Source organism: Tursiops truncatus, chromosome 1, assembly GCF_011762595.2.
Source record: "Tursiops truncatus isolate mTurTru1 chromosome 1, mTurTru1.mat.Y, whole genome shotgun sequence".
NCBI classification, from domain to species: Eukaryota; Metazoa; Chordata; class Mammalia; order Artiodactyla; family Delphinidae; genus Tursiops; species Tursiops truncatus.
Window position 1 is genome coordinate 68,578,774 of NC_047034.1, and position 26,525 is coordinate 68,605,298.

Consider the following 26,525-nt stretch of genomic DNA (forward strand, 5'->3'; position numbering starts at 1 on the left):
TGGTTTCCCATTGAGTTTTCCAAGCCCAAGGCAATGACTCATTATTTCAAGGTACCTCTGATAAAGTAAAGTTCCAGTGTAATGAAGTAATAGCCCTTGGGACGTTGTCTACGGGCCTGAGGTTTGTCTCTTTTGCTTCCTTCCTTTCTGCCTTAGGTCTTCCATTTTCCTTAGGTGTCTCTCACACTTGCTTGGTTCATCTAGGATTCTCTCTACAGGACATTCCCTAAGCCCTCTAAGCCAGGCTTAGAGAATGGGCAGAGCTGCCTGCAGAGCAAAGTGGAGGTGGGGAGGGGGTTAGGGAGGGAAAAGCATCTTCCTGTAGGAACCTGAAACCAACTCCTCATCTCAGAGGAAATTGGGCACAATGATCATCAGCGTGAAGGGCGAGGGGCGTTGGTCTGGGAGGAGCAGCCCTGCTGTTTAAGGTCAAAGGCAGGTCTCCTAATGCCCTCTCTTGCTGTCCAGAGGTCCTAACCACACCCATGACCTAAGCTGATTCTGCATGTCCCTGGAAGAGAGGACTTTTCTGGAAACTTCTCAACCCCAATTCCAGCTTATGGCCAGGGACCTCCTTTTCCAGGGCTGGCTTGGCAGTGCCTGGGAGTGACGCAGGTTCATCCAGATGGGCATGAAGGGGAAGTAGGGAGGGGCAGGGAATGAGCTGGCAGCTCCCCCTCTCAGCACCACATGGAACTTCCGAGGACTTAGCATTCTAAAGGGCGAGGTGTTACCAAGCACACACGGTGGAGAGAACCGGAGCATCTGTGACACCTAGGTCTCGGGGACCAACAGACCACAAACCAAGGGTCAGTGGGGAACACCATGGGGACACGGGTGTGGAATCTCAGTGAAGCCCCTCAGATTGCCTCCTGGTCCTGCCTCTGCTGCTACTCTGGTGACACTGGAATTGGTTCTACTGGTGGGGTGCTCTAAAGCAGGGGTCCCCAACACCCGGGCCTCCGACCGATACAGGTCCGCAGCCTGTTAGGAACTGGGCCACGTAGCAGGAGGTGAGTGGTTGTGAGCGAGCAAAGCTTCATCCGCAGCCCCCCATCGCCCCCCATCGCTGGCATTACCTCCTGAACCATTCCCCTGCACCACCCCTCCCCATTTGTGGAAAAATCGTCTTCCACGGAGCCAGCCCCTGGTGCCAAAAAGGTTGGGGACCGCTGCTCTGAAGGGCAGGTCACAGAGCTGGAGCCCAGAGGTCTATGTCAGACATCCTGAACTGACATTCTTTCTCCTTTCCTGTCCCCCGGCTCCTCCATAACCCCCTCTCCCACCTGTCCGCCCAGCTCTCCTCTGGCGCTTCCTAAATGGCTTTGACTGGGAGACATGCCAGCTTCTCCAACCGGCTGGCTTCCCTTTCTGGCCTCAGGCCCTAGCACTCACCAGGAGGCACCATTTGTGATTTCCAGGTCTGAGGGGGAAGCAGGGGACAGAGTTGGGCAGGAAGCAAATGAGGGGTGAAGGTGGGGAGTGGGGTGAGGTTGGAGAGATAAAGGGACACTGGTGATCTGAGACAGTTCCCCTCCTGGTCTAGACAGACCCTTGCCTTTCGGTGTTGATGTGTCCTAGTGGGAGGTGGGGGTGAAGGAACAGGGACCGGGGAGGGTTGGGGTACCCCTCAGGTCCTCAGGTGAGATAGACAGCAAGTGGAGTGCAGCAGAGCAGGACCTGGGGAGGGACCCCTGACACGTAGTGTCTGGGCTGATTGCTCCTAGACAGGCCTCTGGGACAATCACCCCAAGCTGAATTACCCACTCCCTGCAACTCGGCCTGCTGAGTTGCCTCATTCTCTCGCCCCAAGTCTCCTCCCCAAATGCCACCCCACTGTTTCCCACCCCTCCCCAACGCCATCCCTGCGACACCTTCAGGGCCCCACCCCCACCCCCCGTCTTTCCCATGCTTGGCTCTTCTTTCCAACGGGCTCAGTAGTACGTCTCCTTCTCCACCCAGCCTGTTAGAGAGATTAGGCACGGGGATTGCAGGGTGAGCTTAGAGGAGACAAGAGATAAATGCCCTAGGGGCTCGGTGGTTGAGGCCAGGCAGAAGGGAAGCCTGGGGAAGGGGAGTGGGGGAGGGGACTCCATGAGGCCATGGACTAGGGGAAAGGAGAGACTTGCATTTAGTACAGGGGACGGTGGGCCCGGAGTGCTTTGGCTGGGGGTGAAAATACAAATGACAACAGGGGCTGTTCAGGTAACAAGTGAGTCTCTAAAGGGCAGCCGTCCATTGTTGCTGTCCGGAAACGGGGCCTTGGGAGCGACAGCGCCTGTGATTTTTCAGGGGAAGCCAGAAAATTGGATTTTACGTGAAAGCCCCTACGTTTTAGATATTAGGCCAATTGAAAAACAAAAAACAAAAAACACCCGCGCAAGAAAGGGCAGCCAAACCCAACAATATCCACGGACCCTATTCGGCTTGTGGGCCACCCATTGTCAACCTCCAGTAAGTGATCGAAAATGCTTGTTGGGAAAAAAAAAAAAATACATGGTTGATGCCTGGGAATTAGGAGGGCTGGGTTGTAGCGCCACTTCTGCTGCTTCTGGCTTCATGACCCTGAACGAATAAATTCACCTCTGCCCCTCTCTTTGTCTGTAAGATGTGGAGGTGGGACTAGATGACCTCGGAGGGCCCTTCTAGTTCTGACGTTCTGTGATTTCAGGTGGAAGGCGGAGGGCCTCAGGGACCAGTTGTGTGTTGGGTGGGACGGGAATCTGGGAGGAAGAGTTTCCACAGAGTCAGGGCTTCTAGGACCCCGGACCCGAGGATCCGAGGGCACTGAGGAAAAGGGGCGAGGATCCGTAGTAGGAATGGAGTTCGGGTTTGGAGCCCTGCAGGGGTAGGGTAGCCACAGTGGGGAGCTGCACTTTGCTGGGGTTGGGGCGCAGCACTGAGGTGCTTACCACCTGGATATCGCCGCAGGATCAGCTTTCGGACCTCATCGTAGATGAAGATGAGGAGACTGTAGGGGAAGGCGCAGAACCACCAGGTGACCCTGAGGAAACAGAGGAGAGTGTCAAGGGCATCAGAGGTTGCTTCAAAGGGACCAGAACTTGGATCCTAGCAGGGGGCCCGTCTAAAGAGACACTCACTTGAGCGGGTACATGCGCAGGGCCACACCCATGCCCGGGCAGTAGGACAGAAAGGCCGCCAGCGCTGTCTCCTCCAGGAGCCCAAAAATCAGAATCTTGTTCCTGGAAAGGCAATGAAAAGAGGGTAGGTAGCATTGGAGGGGAGGGCAAGGAGGGGCAGAGATCCAGGGTGACCCCTGGTGGTGGAAGGGAAAGAGGAGGGAAGAAACGCTGGGGAAAGGCTATACATGACGTCTTCCCATGCCTTCTTCAAATGCTTCTTCTCATGTTAAATGTAACCAAAGAAAGATTGTCTTTAATTTTTCTGCTTACTGATTTTACCTCCGATTATTGTCTATAACACATACTTTCATTCATCAAATACATGTTTCCTGTGTGTTGGGTGATACGCTCTGTGCTGGAGATGCTGTGGTCAATGCAAGCTTCCTTCTGGAGACCCGGGAACCTGCCCTCACGCGGCTTATGTTCTTGTTACTGCTCCAGGCACGTGGCCTTTGAAAGTGTCGTCTCCCCAGCAAGATGCTTGTTCCTGCACTTCAGGACCCAATGATGTCTTCTACCCTCTCAGTGTCTCCTACAGCCCCAGGTAGTTGTTGGTCACAGATATTCAATAAAGAAGGGAATGTTTGTAAAGTACTCAGAAAGGGAAAGCTCACTGGATAAAAAGTGCTGAATATATATTCACCACATCAGAGCTGAAGAGTAGGAGAGAATAAGGCTCTGAGGACAGTGTCTGGAGTCGGACAGGTGGGGTCTAGTCCCAGCCGGGCCACTTACTAGCTTCTGGTTGTAAGCAATGTTGCTTAACTTCTCTGAGTCTCGTGCTCCTTCTGTGGAGGAGATAGTACCTTTATATCCTACGACTGCTGGGAAGATTATGGGAGGTAATGCGTGGAGAGCTCTTGAACGTGGAACGTTCTTAGCTGTATTTTATAATCTCACGCACTGCACCTCTTCATGGCTTAAGCCAGTGGTTCCCAAACTTTTCACTCATTAAGGATCCCTCTTATTTTTCTTCTAAAAAGGCCGCATTTTAATTGATTTTTTTCTCTCCAGCTGCATGTGTTCATAAGTAATGGATATAGGGAATTCCCTGGCAGTCCAGTGGTTGGGGCCCTGCGCTTCCACCGCGGGGGGCACGGGTTGGATCCCTGGTTGGGGAACTAAGATCCCGCATGCTCCACAGCGAGGCCCCAAAAAAAGTAATGAATATATTTTCCCAATTAGAAAATTAATTAGCAATACACACGGCTTCCAAAGAGAATTGCGCATTAGCATGTGATCGCTATAGTTCATACTTAGGCTTCTGCCTGACAATGACACTTTGGTAAGCTTGGGACTCTTCTTAGAGGAAGTGCTTAATTTCCATAAAGCTGTTTGAATAATGCATAGAGCATCTCTGAGGACCCCTGAGGGTCCGGACAGCCCAGGGTGGGGCATAAGTTGCTAAGGCTGCCTCGGGCCAGGTTACTTGTTGGTATTAGTACTCCTTCCCCGTCCCAGTCTGAATTTTGTTTAGTTTCTTTTCCACTTGCCTCTCAGATGGGCAGGATTTAGCCGGTCTGGTCATGTCCCCTGCTTGCTCTCTCACCCATGCCCTGCACAGTCGGTCACCCAGTGTCTTGGACCCTCTGCTCCTTGTTCTCTGCTCACTGCCTTGTCCCCGTTAGTGTTTTTAGCTCAGTGGAATCTCCTTCCTTCATCTAACAGATTTTCCCTTTCCTCTCCCTAGGATCTCAAACGCTATTAACTTCACTGGAGTTTTGGTATATATATATATTTTTTTCTCAAACTAAGAAATTGTGACAAAACTCACGTGGGGACTTGTGCCCATTGTTTGCAGTAGAAGAAAAGAAAGATAATGGGAGTGATACCTTCGGCACCGACCACCATCCAGGCTGAGCTGCAGAGGAATCACTGGTACCCCCCAGGTGCCAGGCTCTGTGACAGGTGAGCCACCCAGGGTAGTAGTCACGAGCTTGGGCTTCAGAAAGAGCGCTGGCTGAGCTATTTCCAGCTGGGTGACCCCAGGCACACCATTTAACTTTTTGCGGGGGTCTCTTATCCAGAGAATGAAAATAATACCTCCCTCACAGAGCTACTGTGAGGTTGGACGATGTCTGTGAATCACTTAGCACAGTGACTGGCAAGTGTAACTCACACTATAAGAACTTGACCCTGAGCAGCTCACAGCTCCCACAAGGACAACATCACCACCGCAAGGCAAGTGCTGTGAACTAGAGCTACCTGCCGAGTGGAGGGGAGCACAGGGGACCCTGTATTTAGGGCTGGGCCAAGGGGCGGGGGTGAGTATAGAGTATAAGATAGAGGAAGGAAGGGAGGAAGGAAGAAGGGAGGGAGGGGAGAGGTAAGGGGAAAAGATGAAAAGGAAAGATGATGGAAGGAGACCATAATGAAGGAGATCTGGGGAGCAAATTAAAACTCATCAGAAAGAGTCATAACCCTCCTTCCTCTTCGCTCATCTGTTTCCAAAAAGGCTACGGATTTACAGCCGGGCAACCACAGTCAGAGGCCCCAGCCGATGGGGGTGGGTGAGCGTGCCCTGAATGCGCTCTGCCTGGTGGGCGGGGCCGGTGGGCGGCGCTCACTTCATGCCCTGCTGGAAGACCGAGTTCGGGGGAGTGTTGGGGCCGGTGGGCGGGGCTCACTTCATGCCCTGCTGGAAGACCGAGTTGCGGCGGGTCTTGCAGATGATGAGGTCAGCCCACTGCACGACCACGATGCTGGCAAAGAAGGCCGTGTGGCACGTGAACTCCACCACCTTCCGTTGCTCATAGGTCTGGGGGAGGGCGGGCAGAGAGAGGTGAGGGTGTGAGGGGAAAGGGTAGGAACAGGGTGCAGCGTGGTCCAGGGCAGATGTTAAACCCTGGGCACCTACTCCACCCTTAGCCCCCAATCCCATTGGCCACGACTGACCACTCCTGCCAGACGTTCAGCTCTCATATGTGTGCATCTGCACTTACACAGCCCCACTTACCCACTCCTGTCCGTAGCTGTCCTCCAGGTCGTTCATGGACCGGTCGTCCCAGTCGAGGCGGATTCCCAGCAGCCGTGAAGGCAGGAAACCATTCTCTGCCAGGATCACGAAGTAGGTGAAGAAGCCACCCAGCGCCTGGATCATCCCTGTGGGTAGTGGGCAAAGGAAAAAGGGCAGGGCCTGGGTCATAGAAGGTAACAGGATGGGACCAGCCCCTACGGGCCAGAGAATGACGGACATCCCTGACCCTCGGGGAGTTGGCCCCTGTCCTGGAATTTTGCAGGGGGATCATCCCTCCAAAGGCTGGGAAAAGCATCTTCTTGGGGTTCCCTCCTGAGCCCCAGGCCCGGCCGCACCGATCTGTCCATAGGCCATGCTGATCAGCCTCTCGTTCACCAGCTTGTCTGTCTGCGGGTTTCTCGGCTGCCGCTTCATGATGTCACTCTCAGCTGCCTCGTAGGCCAAGGAGATGGCAGGGACCTGTGCAAGGGGGCAGTTGGGGAGAGGACGACATTTGAAGGGAGAGGGTGGGAGCAGAGGATGATCAAGAGTGAAGAATCTTTAACACAATTCAAACACTTATAAAGACCCAAGACCCTGGACTTCCCTGGTGGCGCAGTGGTTAAGAATCCACCTGCCAATGCAGGGGACGCCGATTCGATCCTTGGTCCGGGAAGATCCCACATGCTGTGGAGCAACTAAGCCCGTGCGCCACAATTACTGAGCCTGCGCTCTGGAACCCACAAGCCACAACTACTGAAGCCCGTGCGCCTAGAGCCTGTGCTCTGCAACAAGAGAAGCCACTGCAATGAGAAGCCCGTGCACCGCAATGAAGAGTAGCCCCCGCTCGCCGCAACTAGAGAAAGCCCGTGCGCAGCAACGAAGACCCAACGCAGCCAAAAAAAAAAGAGACCCAAGACTCTATCATCTTCCAGGCTTTGTGCTCATCTTCTCTGCAACCCTCACAGCCTGCTCAGCTGTCCCTGATGCACCTTTCCTTCCATCTGTGGCCCACCCCTACCCACTGCACCCCCACGACGGCCTTGCCTGTCCCCTCCTCCAACCCATGGCCTCACCATGTCAGTGCCCAAGTCAATGCAGAGGATGGTCACAGTGCCCAGAGGCAGGGGGATGTTGGCGATGATGAACAGCAGGAAGGGGGTGATCTCTGGGATGTTGCTGGTCAGGGTGTAGGCGATGGATTTCTTCAGGTTGTCAAAGATCAGGCGGCCTGTGGGGAGGTTCTGAGGGCATCAGGGAGATCAGAGGGACCCTCCCCACCCCTAGCCCCTGAAGCATGGGCCGCTCGTCTACCCAACAAAGGGAGATTTTGTGTTAGAGGGAAGCTAAAGCAGGCGGTTGGATGCCTGAGATCCTGAGTTGAGTCTGTAATTGGGGTAAAAGCAGGGAAGCAGATGTGCCGGCTCAGACATCCTGGATGGCGTCCCAGCCCGTGGAGCCCCTCACCCTCCTCCACACCCGTGACGATGGAGGCAAAGTTGTCGTCCAGCAGGATCATGTCGGCTGCCTGCTTAGACACGTCAGAGCCAGCGATGCCCATGGCGATGCCGATGTCCGCCTTCTTCAGCGCGGGAGAGTCGTTCACCCCGTCCCCTGTCACCGCCACAATGGCTCCCTGGGGAGAAGGTACAGCCAGGCTGGGGGTGCAGCCCCTGCATGTGCCTGGCCCTGGCCCCGACCTTGACCCTTACCCCCTTGCGCACCTGCCTCTGACAGCCCTCCACGATGATGAGCTTCTGCTGAGGAGACGTCCGGGCAAAGACAATCTCCGTGTGGTTCTTGAGGATCTCGTCCAGCTGCTCTGACGTCATGTCCTTCAGGTCAGAGCCGTGCACCACACACGCCTTGGCCTCTCTGGAGCCAGAGGCAGAGCTGGTTGATTCCCTGGTACCCCACCACCCCTCCTCACCACTGCCGGGTCTTCCCCAGCAGCTTCATTCTTCCTCTCCCTGACACTCAGTGACCTGTCTTTCCCATTTCTCTCTTTGAGGGGGTGGTGCTCAGTCCTCACCCCGCGGCAGCCTCCCAGTCGTCAGTACAGGGTGCTGGGCCGGGCGCTACTTCCTTTCTACGTATCTCGCTCTATAGAAACCAGCAGCGTGTATACTGCCCTAATTTTGAAGTTGAGAGAATGGAGGCTCGGGAAGGTAAAGTGACAGGTCCGAGGTTACACAACTGATCAGTGGCACAGTCTGGCCACAGGCTCGGGACCAGGGAACGGCAGTTAGGACCAGATACCCTCAGGGGCCGCTCAAGTGTCCAGTGGGAGAGGCTGAGTTGATGGGGGAGGGGTCCTACGGAGCCTCACCTGGGGTTGACTTGGCTGACGGGAATGTTGAGCCGGGCTGCAATGTCCTCCACCGTCTCGTTGCCCTCTGATATGATACCCACACCTTTGGCAATGGCCTTGGCTGTGATAGGGTGGTCCCCGGTCACCATGATCACCTGGCAGCAAGGAGAAAAGAGAAAAGGAAAGCAGCATGAAGGGTTTTTTTTTCTCTTTTTATTCCTTTCCCAAAGTCAGAAGAGCTAGACCACTAGATGGTGGGACTGGAAGATCCCAGCCAAAATAATGGAACTCTGTGTGTGTGTGTGTGTGTGTGTGTGTGTGTGTGTGTGAGAGAGAGAGAGAGAGAGAGAGAGAGAGAGTGGGTGAGGGGAAGAGACAACAACAAGCTGTGTTCAGGAGATCAGAGGTAGTTTGCCTAACTGGAGGAAAGTCTCTCTGATAGAGTAACAAGTTAATGAGGGTCCCTTGGAAGAGCAGCCTCAGGATTGTTTAGGAGTTTGAATTTCATGGGGTATGAGGTTGTCACAGCTGGAAGGACCCCTAACATCTCCTTCATTTTACCAATGAGGAAACAAAGGCTTAGCAAGGGACCCATGATTTGCTCCGGGTCCCAGGGAACCAGAACGGACATGGTTTTCCTAGTGCCCAGTGTGATGTCTGCCGACATCCTAATCAGACAGGGCGGGGACGGGAGGGAGACATTCCCTCCCATCCCTCCCTGCTGCCTTCCACCACCTGTCCTCTGCCTCTGGCATCCCTTCACAGTGTGGGAAGAAGGTGATTCCTGACTGAACCGTGATATTCATTGCTGCTGTTGCAGAATGGATGGAGCTGGATGGGGAAGGTGGTTAGCATCTGAGAGGCTGGTAAAGAGGATGTTGCAAGCATCAGGAGGTCAGAGCTGGCTTAGGAGACCATTTGCATGTGGGGGTTTGTGGGGCAAATCCCACACATACTGAGAAGGAAGCCTCTTCATGCCCCGCTGCCTTCTCTTCCACCCCCAAAAGCCACATGGGTCTCCCAGCTGAAAGACAAAAGCATCTTTGCAGTCCTCACCCTACTCAACCCTCTGAGGGGTTTGGCACTGTCTACCCCCCCCTCCTTGAAGCCCTGTCCTCCCTTGGCCCCCATGGACTCCTTCATTCCCAGCTGCCCTCCATCCCTCTTCAGGTGGTCTTTCCCACCTGAGTGAGGAAGCAGCTTTGGTGTCGCCTAGGAGACCTAAGGTGAAACACTGACCTTCCCCAAGTGCCTTCAGTAAATCTCAGCAGAACGGAGATGATGAGTCTTTCCTTCAGGGTCGTCTTGAGGAGATAGTGGTCTTAGGTGGACACTCACTGAGGGTTACCTGTCACCACCTTCCCCCTCATCGCTGGTTCCTCCTCCACTTGCCCTTCCTGTTGGTGTGGCCCGGGGTTTCCTTCCCCTCCCCTCTCTTCACTCCTGCTCTTGTCCTCAGCAGCAGAATCAAGCATACCAGCGTGTCTTTAATCTGTACTCACATGGGAACGAGACTGAACTCTCCTGTCCTGGCCCGCTTTCTTGAGCTCTCAGCCATATTCCTGCTTTCCCTGAAACATCTCCCCCTGAGCATCTTACAGACCTTCCGATCTCAGGGTGAAGGGAACTCCTTATCTCCACTCCCCACCCCCACGGAGCCTTCTCCTCTGCTCCCCACCTGAGATACCATCCATTCGCTTCATTCAGTCCCTTTATCTCCTGGGTCTTCTCACCTCCCCATTTGAGTTTGGTCACCAAGTTCTCAAAACAGCTCTCAAAAGTAACTACTCCACTCCTTTTGTCACTTCCCTCATTTGGGTCATCATCTTGGTATTGCAGTAGCCCCTTATGCTGTCTCCCCAACCCCAGTTCTTCTCCAAATCCAGCCCCTCCTCCATCCAGGGAGCCTCCTAAGGGCTAGCTCTGCCCTGTGACACCTGCGGCTCTCAGGATAAAGCCCAAGTCTGGCATTTAAGCAAAATCCTTCCAACTGGCCCTGGCCCTGATTGCAGTCTCCATCTCCGGTGCTCCTCGGCCACCTCCCACTGCCACGCGCACATGCCCCGTGCAGTCCAGCCACCGCTGGGTACACACTGTTCCCTGCTCTTGACACGCCTTCCGCTCCCTCCCCGCCTTACAAAATGCTCTTCACCCTTCGGGGCCCAGATCAAATATCATGCCCTTTGTAAAACATTGTCCAGTTCTCCGAGGTGGACTTAACAGCTCCCTGCTGCTCTGAGTTCCCTGGACATGCTTTCCCCAGGCCTCGGTGACTGTTCTGATCATGGTAACAGGCTGCCTGGCGAGAAGGGGAGCACGGGCTTTCCGGATGAGCTGGCCAAGCTTCCTATAGCCAGTCTCCCTCTTACCAGCAGTTTTATTTTGGGAAAGCTACTTACCCACTCTGAGTCTCAGCTTGTTTTATTTTTAAATGGGGATCATGATGCCTACCTTAGAGACAGAGTGGTTGCAGGGTTCAGAAATCACATATATGTGCATATATACATATAAGCCCTCTAGTGTGATGGTTAAAAAATAGCGGAGAGCTTCCCTGGTGGCGCAGTGGTTGGGAGTTCGTCCCCCGATGCAGGGGACGCGGGGTCGTGCCCCGGTCCGGGAAGATCCCACATGCCGCGGAGCGGCTGGGCCCGTGAGCCATGGCCGCTGAGCCTGCGCGTCCGGAGCCTGCGCTCCGCAACGGGAGAGGCCACGGCAGTGAGAGGCCCGCGTACCGCAAAAAAAAAAAAAAAAAAAAAAAAAGCAGATACCTCAGTTCAAATCCTGGCTCTACCTCCTACTAGCTCTGTGGCCTTGGGCATGTCACTTTGCGTCTCAGTTTTTGTCTCTGTAACTAAGGGAAAATACTAGTGCCTACTTGCAGGGTCGTTGTGAAAATCAAATGAGATCATACAGGTTTGGTGCTTAGAATAGTGCCTGATGTGTATAAAGCCTCACAAAACAATGGGCTCTTTTTATTATTAGAATATCTGGCCCTTAGCGGGTGCTCGAAGACCCTATCTGTTAAAATTGTTCTGTGATTAACTTAAAGACGTTTGTTTCCCCTGAGGGATCATGAGCTCCGGAGGCCAGGCACTGTATCTTATTTGTCTTTTGTATCCCCAGTGCCTGGTGCAGTCCCTGGCCCTCAGTAGACAGGTTGAGGTGAACTGATTTGGAAGGTGAGAAGTTGCAAAAGGAGGAACAAGCGACGGCATCAGAATTGGTAACTGGACAGGTTAAGAGTGGTAAAGGGCTGTATCTTGGAGACAGGAAAGTAACCAAGATGGAAGGGATTTTTGTTTGTTCGTTGGACTCCAGCACCTTGAACGGTGCTCAGTAAACAATAAATATTTGTTGAAGGAAGCACAAATGTCGTACAGAGAAGGGAGTGGTCATTGAGAAGCAATTGCAGTTGGAGAAGAGAACGTGGGAGAGGTATGCTTGGTGGAATGAGGACTGGAGCTAGTCTACGGGGTTATGGGGTGGAGGTGAGTGGCCGCAGGCGAGAGCCTACTAATCTCATCCTAAACGGCTAGAGAGAGTGGGCGCTAGCTGGGAAGGGGAAGACAACCAGATCTCCAAGATAAAGGTGATTGATAGGCTTGAAACCAGAATGGAAGGAGCCGTGCCCCAGAGAGAGAGGATTGGGTGTGGGAGACTGGTCACTTTGAGCAAAAGGGACAAGGGTGAGAGCTCCAAAGCAGGGACCGACCTTTCCTTGCAGATGGACGGCTTCTCCTCTCAGTCAGCAGGAAGGAGGCCAACAGTGGCCCAGCCTCTGCGGCCCCTGGAATTTTGGTGTTTGGGAGGAGGGACGAAGTGAGGCTAGTACCTTGATGCCTGCACTCCGGCACTTGCCCACAGCGTCCGGCACGGCAGCCCGTGGAGGGTCAATCATGGACATGAGCCCCACGAAGCAGAGCTTCTCCGTGGGAAAGTTCAGCTCATCTGTGTCGAATTTGAAGCCCCGAGGAAACTTTCCAGAAGGCAGATTCAGTTGACAGAAGCCTGAAGGGGACAGAAGGGAGGAGTGAGAGCAGCAAGGTGGCTGCCGGGTTGCCCGCAGAGCCCCTCATCCCAGGGAAGCCTTTCTCAGCCCTGCTCCCTGCTTCTGGCCCCTCACCTAGCACTCGCTCCCCAAGTCCTCCCAGCTCCAGGTAGGCATTCTGGAAGGCATCTTGCATCTCCTTGTCTAGAGGGACCTCCTTGCCCTGCACCAAGATGGAGGAGCACCGGTCCAGGATGCGCTCGGGGGCCCCCTTCATCACCAGCACGTAGCTCTGGGGGCTGTCTTCTCTCTCGTGGATGGACAGCTGGACAGAGGAAAGGCAGTTACAGAGGGGCCACACTTGTCTTGAAGCTCCAGTGCCCAGCACAGGGCCTGGGACAGAGCAGAGGCTGGTAAGGAAAACTCCCTTAATAAAATACCCCCTGATCCATCAACCATTGTCAACATAGGGAGAGTCTCCGTGTGTGGATGGGTGTTTGGACCTCATAGTCCTAACCCTGTAACCTGAGAGTCACCTTCCCATAGGACATTCATTCACTCAGCAAATATTTACTCCAATCAGTTAGGACAGGCATTGTGTTAGGGGCGAGGTGGCTTTGTCATCAGCACGCCCCATCACCACACTGGCCTTAGGGGGCCTTTACCCCTGTGGCCTTTACAGGACATAGCTGAGACTGCATTCTTGGCATTTAACAGATGTCCACAGGCTGAGGGATACCCTAAGGAAATTTCCAATGTATGGTTCAACTGAATGGGATGGAAGGGTTGAGGGACTGAAGCCAGAGGATGTGGAGCCCTGGGAACAAGAGTTGAAAAAGTGACAGGTTGTAGTAAAGGAATGAAGATTTGGGAGCTGGGTGTGGGGTTGGTCGTTGCAACCAGACATCTGGTCACCCACGTTGCCCCGGGGGATGATGCAGGGGTGAGAGGGTGCTCAGATGCTCTCTTTCCTGCTGTTGATTCACCTTTGACTCTGTGTGCCCCTCACTTCCATCTCTCCCTCTTCCCTTGACCTGGCACCCAAACCAGACCTGGTACTTATTGGTTGAGTTGAAAGGGATCTCCGCCACCTTGGGGTTTCTATCCCTCATCTTCCTCACGGAGCCGCAGGATAGCTCGATGCACTTGAGCAGAGCTGACTCTGAGGCATCACCAGCTGTGTCCCGCTGCCAACAAGGAGAATTCAGTGTCACAGTGGAGGACCAAGGAGGGAGGGCACTGACGTCCCCGAGGCAGCCACAGGGTGCAAGAGGGGAAGCTGGGCGTCAGCAGAGTGGGCGGGCTGTGGCGATCCCCCGACCCCCTACCTTAGATACAGAGATGTTCTCCTGCCCTGCCTTGAAGACAGCACGGTTGCAGAGACCAGCAATCCGGGACAGGGCGGTCCACGTGGGGGATCGTTTGTCGAAAGTGGCCCCTGGGAGGAAAGGAGAGAGAAGCAGGAGCTTGGCTCTCCTTTAGACCTCTTATCTCACCCCACCTGCCCCGCCACTCCAGTGCCCTGAACACCCTCCAGTCCCCTCCACCCACTCTGGGTAGAGCACTCAATCACCAGACTGATCTTCTGTGGTGTCAGCCTCATGGATCTGGTTGTCAAACCACATGTGGGCAACAGTCATGCGGTTCTGGGTGAGGGTGCCCGTCTTGTCGGAGCAGATGGTGGAGGTGGAGCCCAGCGTCTCCACCGCCTCCAGGTTCTTCACCAGGCAGTTCTTCCGAGCCATGCGCTTGGCTGTCAGGGTCAGACACACCTGGTGGAGAGAGAGGGCAATAAAAAGGGCTCAGCCTGAAGCTGGAGATACCCATGTCCTTACCCCAGACCATGGCTCTGTCCCTCCTCCCTTGATCCTACTCCACGAACACTGAGAGAGACCTAGGTGTAAGTCATGAATGTGTTCCATTTTAGACGCGTTGAGCTGAGATCATGAGTGTATATTTAGGTGAAATGTCCAGTAGGGAGTTGAAGATATTTGGCCAGAGCTCCAGAGTGGGCCAGAGTAGAACAGGGTGTAGGTATGTGTGAGTCATCAACACCAAACAGGCACCAGAAACTGGGAGGAGATGAGCTTACTCAGGGGCATCAGGAGGAAAGAAGAGCACTGAGGACTGAGGATCGGTGGAGGTGGGGAAGAGGAGACAGTGCAGGGGACTGGGGAGAGGAGAACCAGGGTAGTGATGAGTCACAGTCATCAACGAAGGAGAGAATGCTAGGAGGGTGGACAGCAGTATCCATTTCAGCAGCAGAGTTAAAGATGGGAGCTGAGGAAATGTCACTGGATTTGCTAATTAGTCACTGGTGACAGCGACCTTGGAGAGAGCCTTGATGGGAGGGTTAGCCAGGATGAGCTCCAGAGGGCAGTGGGGAGATGACTAGTACAAGGGTTGTGAGAAAAGGCGACCAGGACGAGTTCTGGGAGAGAAACTGAGAGTGAAGGCACAGCCCAACCTAAAACCTTTCAGACTCAAACTCTGAGCAATGTATTAAATGATCTTTTTCAGACTCACATTGTAAGCCATGTCTTAAAGGAGAATCGAATATGTGATTTCAGGGGCTGGAAGTAAAAGAACTGCAGAGAAGCCATAGCGCCTCTTGCTTTTGAGGCAGGGTAGCAAAGCCCTCCCCTGGAGGCCCCTTGGCCTGACCCACTCACAGTGACAGTGGCCAGCAGCCCCTCAGGCACGTTGGCCACGATGATGCCGATGAGGAAGATGACTGCCTCCAGCCAGCTGTAGCCCAGGATGAGGGACAGCACGAAGAAGGATACCCCCAGGAACACAGCCACCCCCGTGATCAGCTGGATGAAATGCTCAATCTCCATGGCTATGGGTGTCCGTCCGACCTCCAGGCCTGAGGCCAGAGTGGCTATGCGGCCCATCACGGTCCGGTCACCTGTGGCAATCACGATGCCCCTGGCAGTGCCTACAACACAGGAAGGGACACGAGGTTGGGTGCCTTGGGGTCGCAGGAACTGAAGTCTCATCCTACTTCCTGGGAGAGGAAAACCATCACAGAGTAGAGAAGCCAAAGACTGTGGGTCACTGTCATTAGATTGTACCTCCCTTGGCTTCCTCTCCCAGCATAGATGGCCAATCCCAGACTCCATACAACAGCCAATTATCTTCTCTTATACCTGGGCCTGGGGAGAAACCTTGCAAATAAACTCAAGGTTCAAACTGAGGAGATTCAGTAAATGAAATAAAAGCATTGCCTGTGGTATTTCAGTAAAATCAACCTCATACTTGTTATCGTCCAAAAATATATTACAAACACAAAGTAAAGCACTTATGGATTTTCCCTGTAGTCTTAAGTTTTTCTTTCTCAACACTAGGCACGAATCTCTACAGAAGAAGCTAGGCAACCTCTAGCCCTTGTGTAGACATTCCAGGGGTCTTCAGGGGAGGAAGTGTGCTGGAGTGGAAAGAGCGTGCATCGGAGCCAGCCAGGCCTGGGTTTGCATCCATCTTTGAATTCCTACCTAGGGATTGTTTTAATAATGAAATGAGACAGTGTGGTCATACACCTAGAGCAGGGCCTGGCACACAGTAGGCACTCAACAAATGTTAGTTCCCTTCATTTCCTCTCCTCTCTTCCAAGCCAGTTCAGAGTAAGCCATGGACATGTTTTACTAGGCATTTTTATCAATTGTGGGAAATGTAGAGCAAATTTCAGAATCTCAGCACAGTAAGAATTTAGGAAACAATGTGTGGTGATTTTCACTATGATCCTAACTTGCTGAAGGAGGGGGAAAGCCCAGAGAAACAATACACACTGAAGAGAAATGAGAAACGGGAAAGGAAAGGTATGTGTGAGGAGCGGGGTGCAAGGCCTCCTCTGACCCATTTTCTGAGGCCCATGGTCTAGTCAGGTTCTTCCTCCCACCAGCTCTGGCCCCGGCCTCCCTCTCCGAGTCAGCCCGACTCTGCTCACTGGCACAACCAAAGAGGGCAGGGCTTTCGGTGGTGCTTGGACTCTGGCCACTCAGTGGCGGCAGCTCTGGGAGCTCCTCCTGGCCTTTGGTCATCTCTAGAACCCAGAGCAGTGGTGGGGCACACCGGGCAGCCTGTGCATGACCAACAGTTTCTTTTGGTGAAGCGCAGGCCAGGATGCAGCCTGAAGGAAGGCCTGAATGTTCACCTGGACTGAAAGCTTTCCTGTCCCTTCCCCAGCCCGGGCCCTGGTCAAAGCAAGGGTCAGAGAATGAAGCAACTAGTCCCAGAAGCAGGAGAGATGGAAGCCATCAGTCAAACCAGAGACTTCTAGGAATCAAGGATGGTTTGGGGCGTGTGCGTGTGTGTGTGCATGAGCGTGTGTGCATATGTGTATGTGTGTACGGGTCTTGGCCCATATCTGAAGGCTTGGGAATCTGCGCCGTCCTGGGGTGGACAGAACAGAGATCTTTCTGTGGGGAGGTGACTTTTCCCTGGAGTCATGCCGCCCCAGCCAATTCCCTGCTCTCTGGAGGGGGCTACTTCTGTAATACTCAGGGCTCTCTGCCCCTTCAATTCCCTCCTCCATAGCCGGGCTTTTGACAAGTAAGTACAGCCATAGCCCCCAGTCCTGCCTGGAGGCTCAGGATGCAGTCTCCTCCCTCAGCCGATGCTGGGACCCGGGGTTCCCCACCAGGCTAGCCTCTCACCTTCCACGCAGTTGGTAGAGAAGAAACAGATATTGCGGGTCTCCAGGGGGTTCTCGTGGGTGAACTCGGGGGAGCGGGTCTGGGGCTCCGACTCGCCTGTTAGGGATGAGTTATCCACCTGAGGAGGAAGGCAGTGTGGAGTCATCAGATGGGCAGACGCCTTCAGGCACGCACAGCTGTGTCCTGACTCCGGCCACACTCAGTCTCCGTGACACCCAAGACAGAATTACACTCGCCCTCATCACATATTTATAGCATTACTCAGCTATTGTCCCTGCTCTGGTTCGGAATCTGGGCTCTCACTGACTTCTTCCGTGACCTTGGGCAAGTTATTGAACCAACATTGCCTCCCTTTACTCATCTATGAAATGGAGAATGGAAGTAGAATCTCTGCATTGCACAACTACAGGGGGTGCTATTCACACCGTCGCCAATGAAGATGGCACCGTCTAGGGTTGTGCGTGGCATGACTTATGTGGCCACGTGCAACCACCCGGCACGATTATACCGTTCTTGCAGAGTTCAGTTAGGTAGCCTATATGAATGCATATAAAGCATGGGACACATAATAATACTCAATACATGATCGCTATAAAGTGGATATCAAAGAAACACCGGGGTGCAGAGCATTCACGACACAGATACAAGGATGCACACGTGTCATATGTGAAGCAAGGTGTGGCCGGGCAGTGTGGGGCAGGTGTTGACATCTGGACCTGGGCCTCCCAAACTTCAAACGGGCCCCTCTCAGCTTTACCCAGCTTGCTTTGTGGACTCAGCCGGTGGCTCTGGCCTGGCCCCCTCACCTTACAGCCATGAGAAGAGATGATCCGGAGGTCGGCAGGCACTCGGTCTCCACCCTTCACCTCCACCAGGTCTCCCACCACCACCTCCTCCGCATTGATCTGCATCTTCTCTCCTTCCCGTACCACGAGGGCTTGCTGTGGGGAGGCCCCGGGGATCTCAGGAGATGCTCATCTGTACCCCTACCTTCCTCTTTTGCTGGTGTCCCACCTCACCACCAACCCCACCAAGGAGGACAGACCTTGCACCCTTAGCAACAAAATAGGTCCTGGAGTGAAGAGCTGGGGGGTCTTTTTTGCCCAAGCCTCCATCTCAGAGCCCAAGGAGTTGAAGAGATGAGTCTTCCAGAAACCTTATGCCCCAGCCTGGAGCCCAGCTCCGCCATCTACCTGAGGCACCATGTTCTTGAAGGAATCCATGATCTTGGAGCTCTTGGCCTCCTGGTAGTAGGAGAAGCAGCCAGTGACGATGACCACAGCTGCCAGCACCACGCCCAGATACAGCTGGTAAGGAGAAAGGTTTTGAGGGACCTGCCCTTTTCCCAACCCGAGAGGGGCAGCTGCCACTCAGGATGAGCATTCAGTGCCCCCCTTTGTCTGAATCTGGGAGTGAGAACAGTGGAAGAAAGTCCTTCTCTCCAACCTCTCCTTCAACCTTCTAACCCCAGCCTCCTAAGACTGGAGGGGGTGGGGAAAATCATAGGGAGTTCCCAGGACTAGGACCTCTCTAGGGGGTGAAGACCCAGGGATGGAGACAAGCCCACTCAAGTGTGAAGGAACAGGGAGGGGGGCTGTCTCAATCGTGAATGATTGTGTATGTTTGTGTTGGAGGAGGAGTGTCTGTAGATACGTATAGAAGTCTCACCCCCTTTCAGCCTAAAGAGCAGAGGGGCTGTCAGACTGTACAGGAAGGTCTTGCTCCCTGACCCGCACCCACTGTACTGGAGATTCAGGGCAGAATCATGGGCTGGTCCAGGGGTCAGGCGTGCTGGCTCACATTGTCATTGGACGGTTCATCCTCCATGGCAGCCTGGATGCCGTAGGCCAGGAAGCAGAGGATGGCCCCAATCCACAGCAGGATGGAGAAGCCCCCGAAAAGCTGGCGACAGAACTTGACCCACTCAGGGGTGGTCGGGGGTGGGGTGAGGGCATTGGGTCCATCCCGAGCCAGAATGTCCTGGGCCCGCTGGTTGGTGAGGCCCTGAGGGAGGCAAGGAGAGATGTGGGAGCTGAGCTCGCATCTGGAACCAGCCAGGCCCCTCATCACTTCCCACCAGCTCCCTGGCAGCAGAATAATGTCCAGGTGGAGAGAAAAATCCCACCTGGTCGGAAGGGGTAGGGGACCATCAGGAGAGGCCACACGGAGGAGGTGGCATTTGCAATGAGTGTTGGAGGACTTGAAGGCTGAGTAGGATTTTGGCTGTGGTCCCCCCACCTCTGGTCAGCCTTGAGTTGAGACATATTTTGGTTAGGGCCACAATAATCTCCTCTGGAGGCAGCCTTGATAAGACTCCCTGGAAAGACATCTCAATCGATCTCCACCCCCCACCCCAACTCTCTGCCTTCAGATTCCCCCCCTTCACCAAGGATTCAAGAAGAGTCCTACATTACTGATCGTGAATGTCACACAGCTTTGGTCACCATCCATCTCTTTCCCCAGAAAGCTTTGCCTGACCCTGTTGCCCTAGCCCCAGGCTGGCTCACATGCCCCGTCTCTGGGTCCCATTGTATCCCAGGCATGATTCTAGAGCTGTACTCACTATATGGCTTTGGAATTCTGTTTGCCCTCTTTTCCGCTGCTGGACTTGGAGCCCCTTGAATGCAGAGGCCACTTCTCATTTCTCTTTCTATCTGTCCCCTCATTTATTTAATAAATGTGTATTGAGCACCTACTACATGCCAGGCAATGTGGTCAGTGCTGGGGATCCAGAGATACCCAAGACCCACGAGTTCCTGCCTTGCACAGCTTATGATCTCGTGAGGTAACACACTATAAATAGACATTACTGCCACATAGTGAAAAGTGTTACTTAAAAAAATAAAGGAAGGTAAAGGAAGGGGGTGTAGAATTTTCAAAAAGGCAGTCAAGGAAGGCCTACAGGAGGAGGTATACACCCATTACATTTCTGATGAACGATTTTTGTACTTTTCACAATGATGGGCTTGGCAATGTGACTGTGCCACTAACTATTGATATGAACGTGGGAAGCTACTCTCTCTCCGAGTCTCCTTGTTTTAATGAACAGGTCTCCACACCTGGCTTGTTGTAAGGATCAGAGGAAAGTACGTAAAGCATCTATCCCAGCGCTACGTGCATAGCAGCGCCCAACGCATTACTCTGCTAATAGTCATGGGTTCCCCCACTATTGCATGTATGTCAGTTCCACGAGAGAAGGTGTGTCACTGAAGCTGCTTGGGATACAGCCCTGCCCAGAGGCCCTCCAGGGCCTGGGTTTTAAGGAGTTCTGGCTTCCAGGCACCCAGGAAAGGAGCTGTAGACCGGGAAGCAGGGGATCTGTGTTCTAGCTTTGGCCCTGCCACCAACTAGTCCCTTGTCTCTGGGCCTCGGTTTCCTTAACTGTAAAGACGGTTGGCTTGAGTTTTAAGGCCCCTTCTATCCTGAGGCTGCGTGGTTCTCTCACCTCTTTGGTGCCCTCCCTAGAAGCCCCTTCACTGACCTTGGACAGATCCACTTGGTACTTGCGGCCCAGCTCGTCCAAGGACAGCTTGTGGTCGTCCTGGAGAAGGGAAAGCAAGTTTGCTTTGGGGAAGGAGGCAGACTGCGTGTGTCTAGAATGCATCTGTGGGCACTGAGAGCACAGCAGTGAGGCAAGGAGCATGGGGCGGGGGGGTGGGCACGAGCTTTTCCCTGAGGGGCAGCTGTCCCAGCGTGGGAGCCCTTCTCCATGTCCTGGCTGGGGGCTCACCATGGCCACCTCCTTCTTCAGCTCATCCAGCTCCTTCTCTTTCTGTTTTTTCTTGCCGCCCCCATTTTCCGCAGTGGTGGCTGCAGGTGAGTACTCGCGGCCGGCCTGCAAGAGGAAGGGAGAGCCCAGGGAGTCAGGGAGGACAGAGGCCGGAGCCTCTATTCCCACTGGATAGCCGGGGACCTCAGGCATTGGGAGTGGGGGGGCCAGTGGATTCAAAGTCAGTGGTCACCCCAGGGGAGGAAAGGGGGTTGCAGGTTGGCGGGGACCCCAGGCCCTCAGTTTGAAAATGATCAGCAGAGCCCCAGGGCTCTACATTTGAACTTCGGGAAAGGCTGAGGGGCTCAGGACTCAGGACCCCACTCTTAGCTTTTGAGTAGTCAGGCTCATGCTAAGATTTTGTTTGTTGAAAGAACCCTGCTCTTAAAGCAAAGTAAACAAAAACCTTAAAAACCACCATCCTACACTATTTAGAATTGTAGAAGGGACTGGACAGGGCTGGGGATTCGTGGAGGGAGCAGCACCCTGTAGGGATGTCTTTGTTCCAACACCGTGGCTGCTTTACTCAGAGAGGAGTAGAGACAGGAATGGGGGTGCAGTTAAGAGTCTTGGGGGAGTCAGGGGTCAGGGCAGGGAAGTGTCTGGAGGAGGAGGGGAACCACAGGGTCTGGTGGTGGAGTGTGGAAATGGGATGAGCAGGGCTCACGGGCTGAGAAATCAGTAGTCGGAGGACAAGTGCGTCCAGGAAATGGGCGCGCAGAGTGCCCTGGGAACCCTCTCCATCCTGCCGCCACCTCCCACCAGAATGCAGGATTTGGGGTTGGGGTGAGTCATGGCCTCTTGCTGGCAAAGGTTTCTGGGGGAGTACCCCCAAGCCCCCCTCGCCTCCAGCCTGGAATGTGAAGTGACTCCCCAACCCCTTTGGCCATGACACTTTTGGGACTAGGCTGCCGCTGCTTGGGCAGGATAAAAGGTGCTGGGAAGATCATGTGTCTGCAAGTCCTGTCAGCCAAGAAATAAAAGTTGACCTCAGAGCTGAAAAAAAAAATTGCCACCGGGCAAGAGGCAATTCACAGGACTTGAAGCCCCAGAGCACAATGGGGTGAGGAGGGAACTGGGCCCTGTTTGTCTAAAAATATAAGAAATTGTCTCTGAGCGTAGAGAATGGACTTGAGGACACGGGGAGGGGGAAGGGTAAGCCGAGACGAAGTAAGAGAGTGGCATGGACATATATACACTAGCAAACGTAAAATAGATAGCTAGTGGGAAGCAGCTGCATAGCACAGGGAGATCAGCTCAGTGCTCTGTGACCACCTAGAGGGGTGGGATAGGGAGGGTGGGAGGGAGACGCAAGAGGGAGGAGTAATGGGGATATATGTATATGTATAGCTGATTCACTTTGTTATAAAGCAGAAACTAACACCATTGTAAAGCAATTATACTCCAATAAAGATGATAAAAAAAAAAGTGAAATTGTCTCTGAGGATAAATCTAAAACTGAAAATGCATGGAACTCTTAGGTCCAGGCATTCCTGGGTCCTTTAGTGAAGTCAGGTGAGCATTTTAACCGGAGCCTCGTGAGGCAACATCTCCCCCTCCTCTTGCTGGCCTGTGGTCTCCTCGCTGCCACCAGGCTTCCAGGGTCTCACAGGGGTCTTCTGGGGGAGAAGGTGGGGAATTTATCCTTCCAAGGGGTCTTGGGTGATAGGATAGGAAGTGGCTGGGGAGGCCTGGGATGGCGTGACAAGTGCCTTCTCGCCCCCTCTACCTCCCCAGGCTCCTCTCCTCCCACCTCCCTCGGGATGTTGTGTCCTTGTCACAGAGGCACTGCTCAGTTCCTGTCCTGTGCCTCCACTCTTCCACTGGACCCTAAGGGCCATGCCAGGGTTTCACAAATGAGCTTTTCTATACTATGATGAAATTCTTTTTTTTTTTTTACTGTAAAGAGGGAACACCTGGGTGGAATCTACAGTCAAGGTGCTTGCCCCCCCTCCTTCTTTTTTTTTGCAGGATAATTCATTTTTTAAAAACAGACTTTTTCTTTCAGAGCAGTTTTAAGTTCACAGCAAAAGTGAGCAAACATTACAGGCTCCCATATACCTTCTACCCGCCCCTGCACGGCCTCCCCACCACCAACATCTGGCACCAGAGTGGTACATGTGTTACAATGGCTGAACCTACGTTGACGCATCGTTATCACTCAAAGTCCATAGTTTACATCAGGGTTCATTCTTGGTGTTGCATGTTCTGTGGATTTGGATGAATGCATAGTAACATATACCCATTATTATAGTGTACGGAGTAGTTTCACTGCCCTAAAACTCCACTGTGCTTGGGGACGATACATTTTTTTTCCATCAAACAGGAGCCATCCAAGGAATGTGGCAGCTGCCCTGATCGCAAGAGATCACGAATCTAGCACCTGGAGATACAGAAGTCTGGCCAGTGAAATCAGGAACTGGGGTGGGGGAGGTGCAGAGAGAGGCGGACACCGCCGTCACCCAGACGCTAATGATCTAGAAGGAGATGAGCTCTTTGCAGGCTGTGCTGCTCAGAAGTGCTCTTCTCAGCAAAGGTGATCAGTAAATCTTGTGTTTGTTTCCACGTGAAGCATCTACGGATCAAGGCTCTCTTTGGCTTCCTGAACACTGATCTTCCTGGGGAGACTGAAGCAGCCCAACAGGAGTAGGGAAGGGCTGTGAGTAGTGTTACCTCTCGCTTCCCCAGGTGACTCAGGGGGGCTCATTTAATTGAATGGATTGAAACGTCCTGGATTCACAAATCTAATGCTTTGGATTCTGTCCTTGGTGAAAGCACTGAGAAATGGATGAAAAGCAGCGAAGAGACAAGAGGCCAGAGACCGGGGTGGATAAGCTTCAATGTGACCCTCTGGGCATTCACAGAGGAGGGGGCTGTGCCTGGGGGCTAAGGAGCAGAGCCCAGAGAATTTCTGTACATACAGGCATGAAGTTCATGAAAATTAGAATCAAAGGCATGGTTTAAAACATTTCCCAGCCCACATATGTACGTCTGGCATGTACAGATGGTGGCTAAGCAAAGAAGCTCTCTGCAGCAGCCCCTTTCCCTAAGTGCCCATCCTGCTTTCCTGCCGGCAGGCACAGAGCTGGGGACACACGGCCCCGTCCCCCCTCCTGTCCTGGCAGGGATCTCAGGCTCTGCAGCCAGGAGCCTGCAGAGATTCGGGGCCAGCGGGCTGCCCAGGCAAGAAAGAAAGAGAGGAAGCAGGACCACTCCCCTCCCCTCCTCCCTCCCCCATCCACAAGTCCACAAGTCCCCCTCTCTGGGCCTTGAGTGCTGAAGGAGAACAGAGAGTTCTTTCTGAGAAAGCCCAGGGCTGGGACAGAGTCGGGGCAGCTGGAAATCAGCCAACTTTCCCCCCCACCGCTGCCCTTCGGTGGCAGCTGGAGCAGGCCGGGCTCCCTCCCACCGGGGTTGTCCCTTCCCCCAACTCCCATGCTGCCCTTCACAGTCACAGGGTGGTGAGGTGACAGTGAGCCCTTGCTCTGCAGGGAAAAGGAGGATTTGGATGGGGGCGTGCCTTCCCTCTTCAGGGGTCTCCTGGCTGGGTGAACTCCAAGCTCCCCCCTTAAGTCCCCCCACTCTCCCCAGCCTCAGTCTGGATAGAACAAGACCTGCTCTCTGACTCGCTACTGGGAGTGGATGGGAAGGGAATTCAGGGATGCTGGGGGAGAAGCACAGACCCCTGAAGAAGTCAAGGTCAAATCACTTCTCAAGCAGGACCTCTTGAGCTGGGTCCACCCTGTGCTAAAGTGAAGGAGGGGAGAGGTTCGAGGTCCTGCGCCTCAGGTGGGGACTCCCGTTCCCTGGGGGAACAAAAGATGTCAAGGTGCAGCTGAAGGTCCCCAGACAGTATCTTCCCATGGTTGTGAGCTCTTCCTCTGTGAAGCCCACACGTCAGACACAGCTCTTCACAGACCTCACGCGCCCTCACACTGTGACATCTATGCTCACTCATGCTTGAAGGTCTGCACGTTTGCAAATTTGTCTCCTGAGACACAAACACAGGTGCTCACCCATGAATGTCTGTATCAACTGCAGCCTATGGAGAACACATGAAAACACACACACACACACACACACACTCACACACACACACACTCACACACACACTCACACACACGCACACACTCACACACACACACACGCACACACTCACACACACACACACACACACACACTCACACACCAGTTCTATTTATAGCTCCCACCCTAGCTCAGGAACCCTGGTGTCCAAGCTCCGAGTTTTCTCAGCTGCTAAACTCAGTGTGATACCATGTCCTTGCCTGACCCCCCCTAGGCCCAAAGAGCCCTACAGCTCCCCACAGGCACCTTCTTTCCTCAGCACTCTCCCGTTGCTCCCCAGGCCCTTTCCCTCCCTGCTCTCTTCTGCCAGCATTCCACAAAAGGAAAGCCGCCAGGGCGCAGGATGTAAAGGGATTGGGTCACTTTTCTCCATATGGAAATTTCATTTCCAAGCATTCAGAGCCCTGGCCCTGTCCCCCACCCCCCTTCTCTGGTAGTTGTTAATCTTCCCCTTGGCATACCCAGTGCTGCAGAATGCCACAGGCTGGGGTGGACTGAGGGGGGTGCCTGCGGCTCTCACCAGCCTCTGGGAAAGTCCTCAAAGCACATGGCTTGCAGCCAGAGGACAATGCTGCCCGGGACAACCGGGGGCGCTGGACGGGGGGCTGGGGCACATCACTCTTCCTCCACACCCTCTGCCCAGCTGTCCCTGGAGCTCAGGGCCCCTGGAGCTGGTGTCCGGAACTGCTTGGTGACTCTGCAGTGGATGGGCCCTGCCCCTCTCTCCAACCTCAGATTGGACCCCCATCCTCTCAGGCTGGGACTCCCAGAGGAATGGATACTTTCAGAGGGTGGCGAAGGTGGGGAGGATTAACAAACAGTACCAAACGTCCCTTCAGCTGGGAGGCTGGGAGATGCGGTGAGAGAGGAGGAACGGTGGAGATGTGGCTGGAGGAGCAGGGACAGAGGCGAGGGAGGGGGTGGAGGAGGGAGGGTCGGAGGGGATGCGAGTGGTGGGCTGCGGGGCTCGTGCTGGGGGTGCTGGTGGAGAGGACAGCGCTTGGGCGGCTGAGCTCTATGGGTCTGTGCCCTGTGGGTCTGTGCCGTGGGGCTGTGCACACAGTCGTAGCCGGGACACTCTCAGTTCCAAGTTCAAACCAGTCCACTGCTCCTCCCTCCGTATCCCATCTCCACCTCATCCTTTCCCTCCAGCCTCCCTCACCGTCCAGAGCGCCCTACTGCTCCCCCCAGAGAGGCCCCTGTTCTTTGGGGATACTCACCCCACGGCCCATCTTGGGGCAGAGTGGCTGAGGGATCTAGATGGGGGAGGTCACCGGGAGGATCCCAAGCTCACACCACCAGCCTGGGGTGGCCAGAGACCCCAGCAGACAGACAGTGAGCACCAGGGTAGCTTTAAATAGGTCCCTCTCCCCCTCCCCCCCCTTCCCCTTCTCGGGAAAGAAACGTTTGTTGAAACAGGATCTCTGAGGACTCCTCCCCTCCCGCCCCTTAAGCAACAGGCCTGTGGAAGGTCCGTTTGTCCCTGCTGAGTGCCCCCCCTGGGCTCCCCTCACCCTCCAAGCCCTGGCCTGGGGCCACCACTGCTGAGAGCAGGGAGAGGCTGTGCCGGGCTGGGAACATGCCCCTTAGGGACAGGCCGAGGGGGAGCAGTCC

General features: G+C 54.2%; 1 protein-coding gene and 1 long non-coding RNA gene across 4 annotated transcripts in view; one reads left to right on the forward strand and one right to left on the reverse strand.

The window, feature by feature from the left end:
- The window catches only part of LOC141278836 (uncharacterized), a 62,359-nt gene extending 56,126 nt beyond the window's left edge, over positions 1–6,233 (forward strand). The window contains exons 5-7 of the long non-coding RNA XR_012332227.1: positions 3,585–3,687; positions 4,834–5,051; positions 6,116–6,233. This is a non-coding gene — a long non-coding RNA (uncharacterized lncRNA). The remainder of the gene's footprint in view (positions 1–3,584; positions 3,688–4,833; positions 5,052–6,115) is intronic.
- Positions 1–26,271, reverse strand: ATP1A2 (ATPase Na+/K+ transporting subunit alpha 2). Of its 3 annotated transcripts, none has more exons than XM_073805581.1 (23): positions 26,132–26,271; positions 20,787–20,891; positions 20,538–20,597; positions 18,857–19,060; positions 18,250–18,363; positions 17,863–17,997; positions 17,057–17,174; positions 15,071–15,339; positions 13,972–14,170; positions 13,727–13,836; positions 13,451–13,585; positions 12,534–12,723; positions 12,243–12,418; positions 8,429–8,565; positions 7,824–7,974; positions 7,579–7,735; positions 7,176–7,330; positions 6,456–6,579; positions 6,100–6,245; positions 5,771–5,901; positions 3,102–3,203; positions 2,913–3,004; positions 1–1,963 (listed from the first exon to the last, which is right to left on the reverse strand). In XM_073805581.1, the coding sequence occupies exons 1-23, from the start codon at positions 26,141–26,143 to the stop codon at positions 1,935–1,937; spliced, it is 3,051 nt and encodes a 1,016-aa protein (XP_073661682.1). In that variant the 5' UTR covers positions 26,144–26,271; the 3' UTR covers positions 1–1,934. The 3 variants fall into 3 exon arrangements, 2 of the variants coding, with proteins under 2 accessions (XP_073661682.1, XP_073661679.1); XM_073805578.1 differs by having other exon boundaries at positions 7,567–7,735; XR_012332177.1 differs by lacking the exon at positions 1–1,963 and having other exon boundaries at positions 2,967–3,004; positions 5,711–5,901; positions 7,567–7,735.
- Between the last annotated feature and the right edge of the window lie 254 nt (positions 26,272–26,525).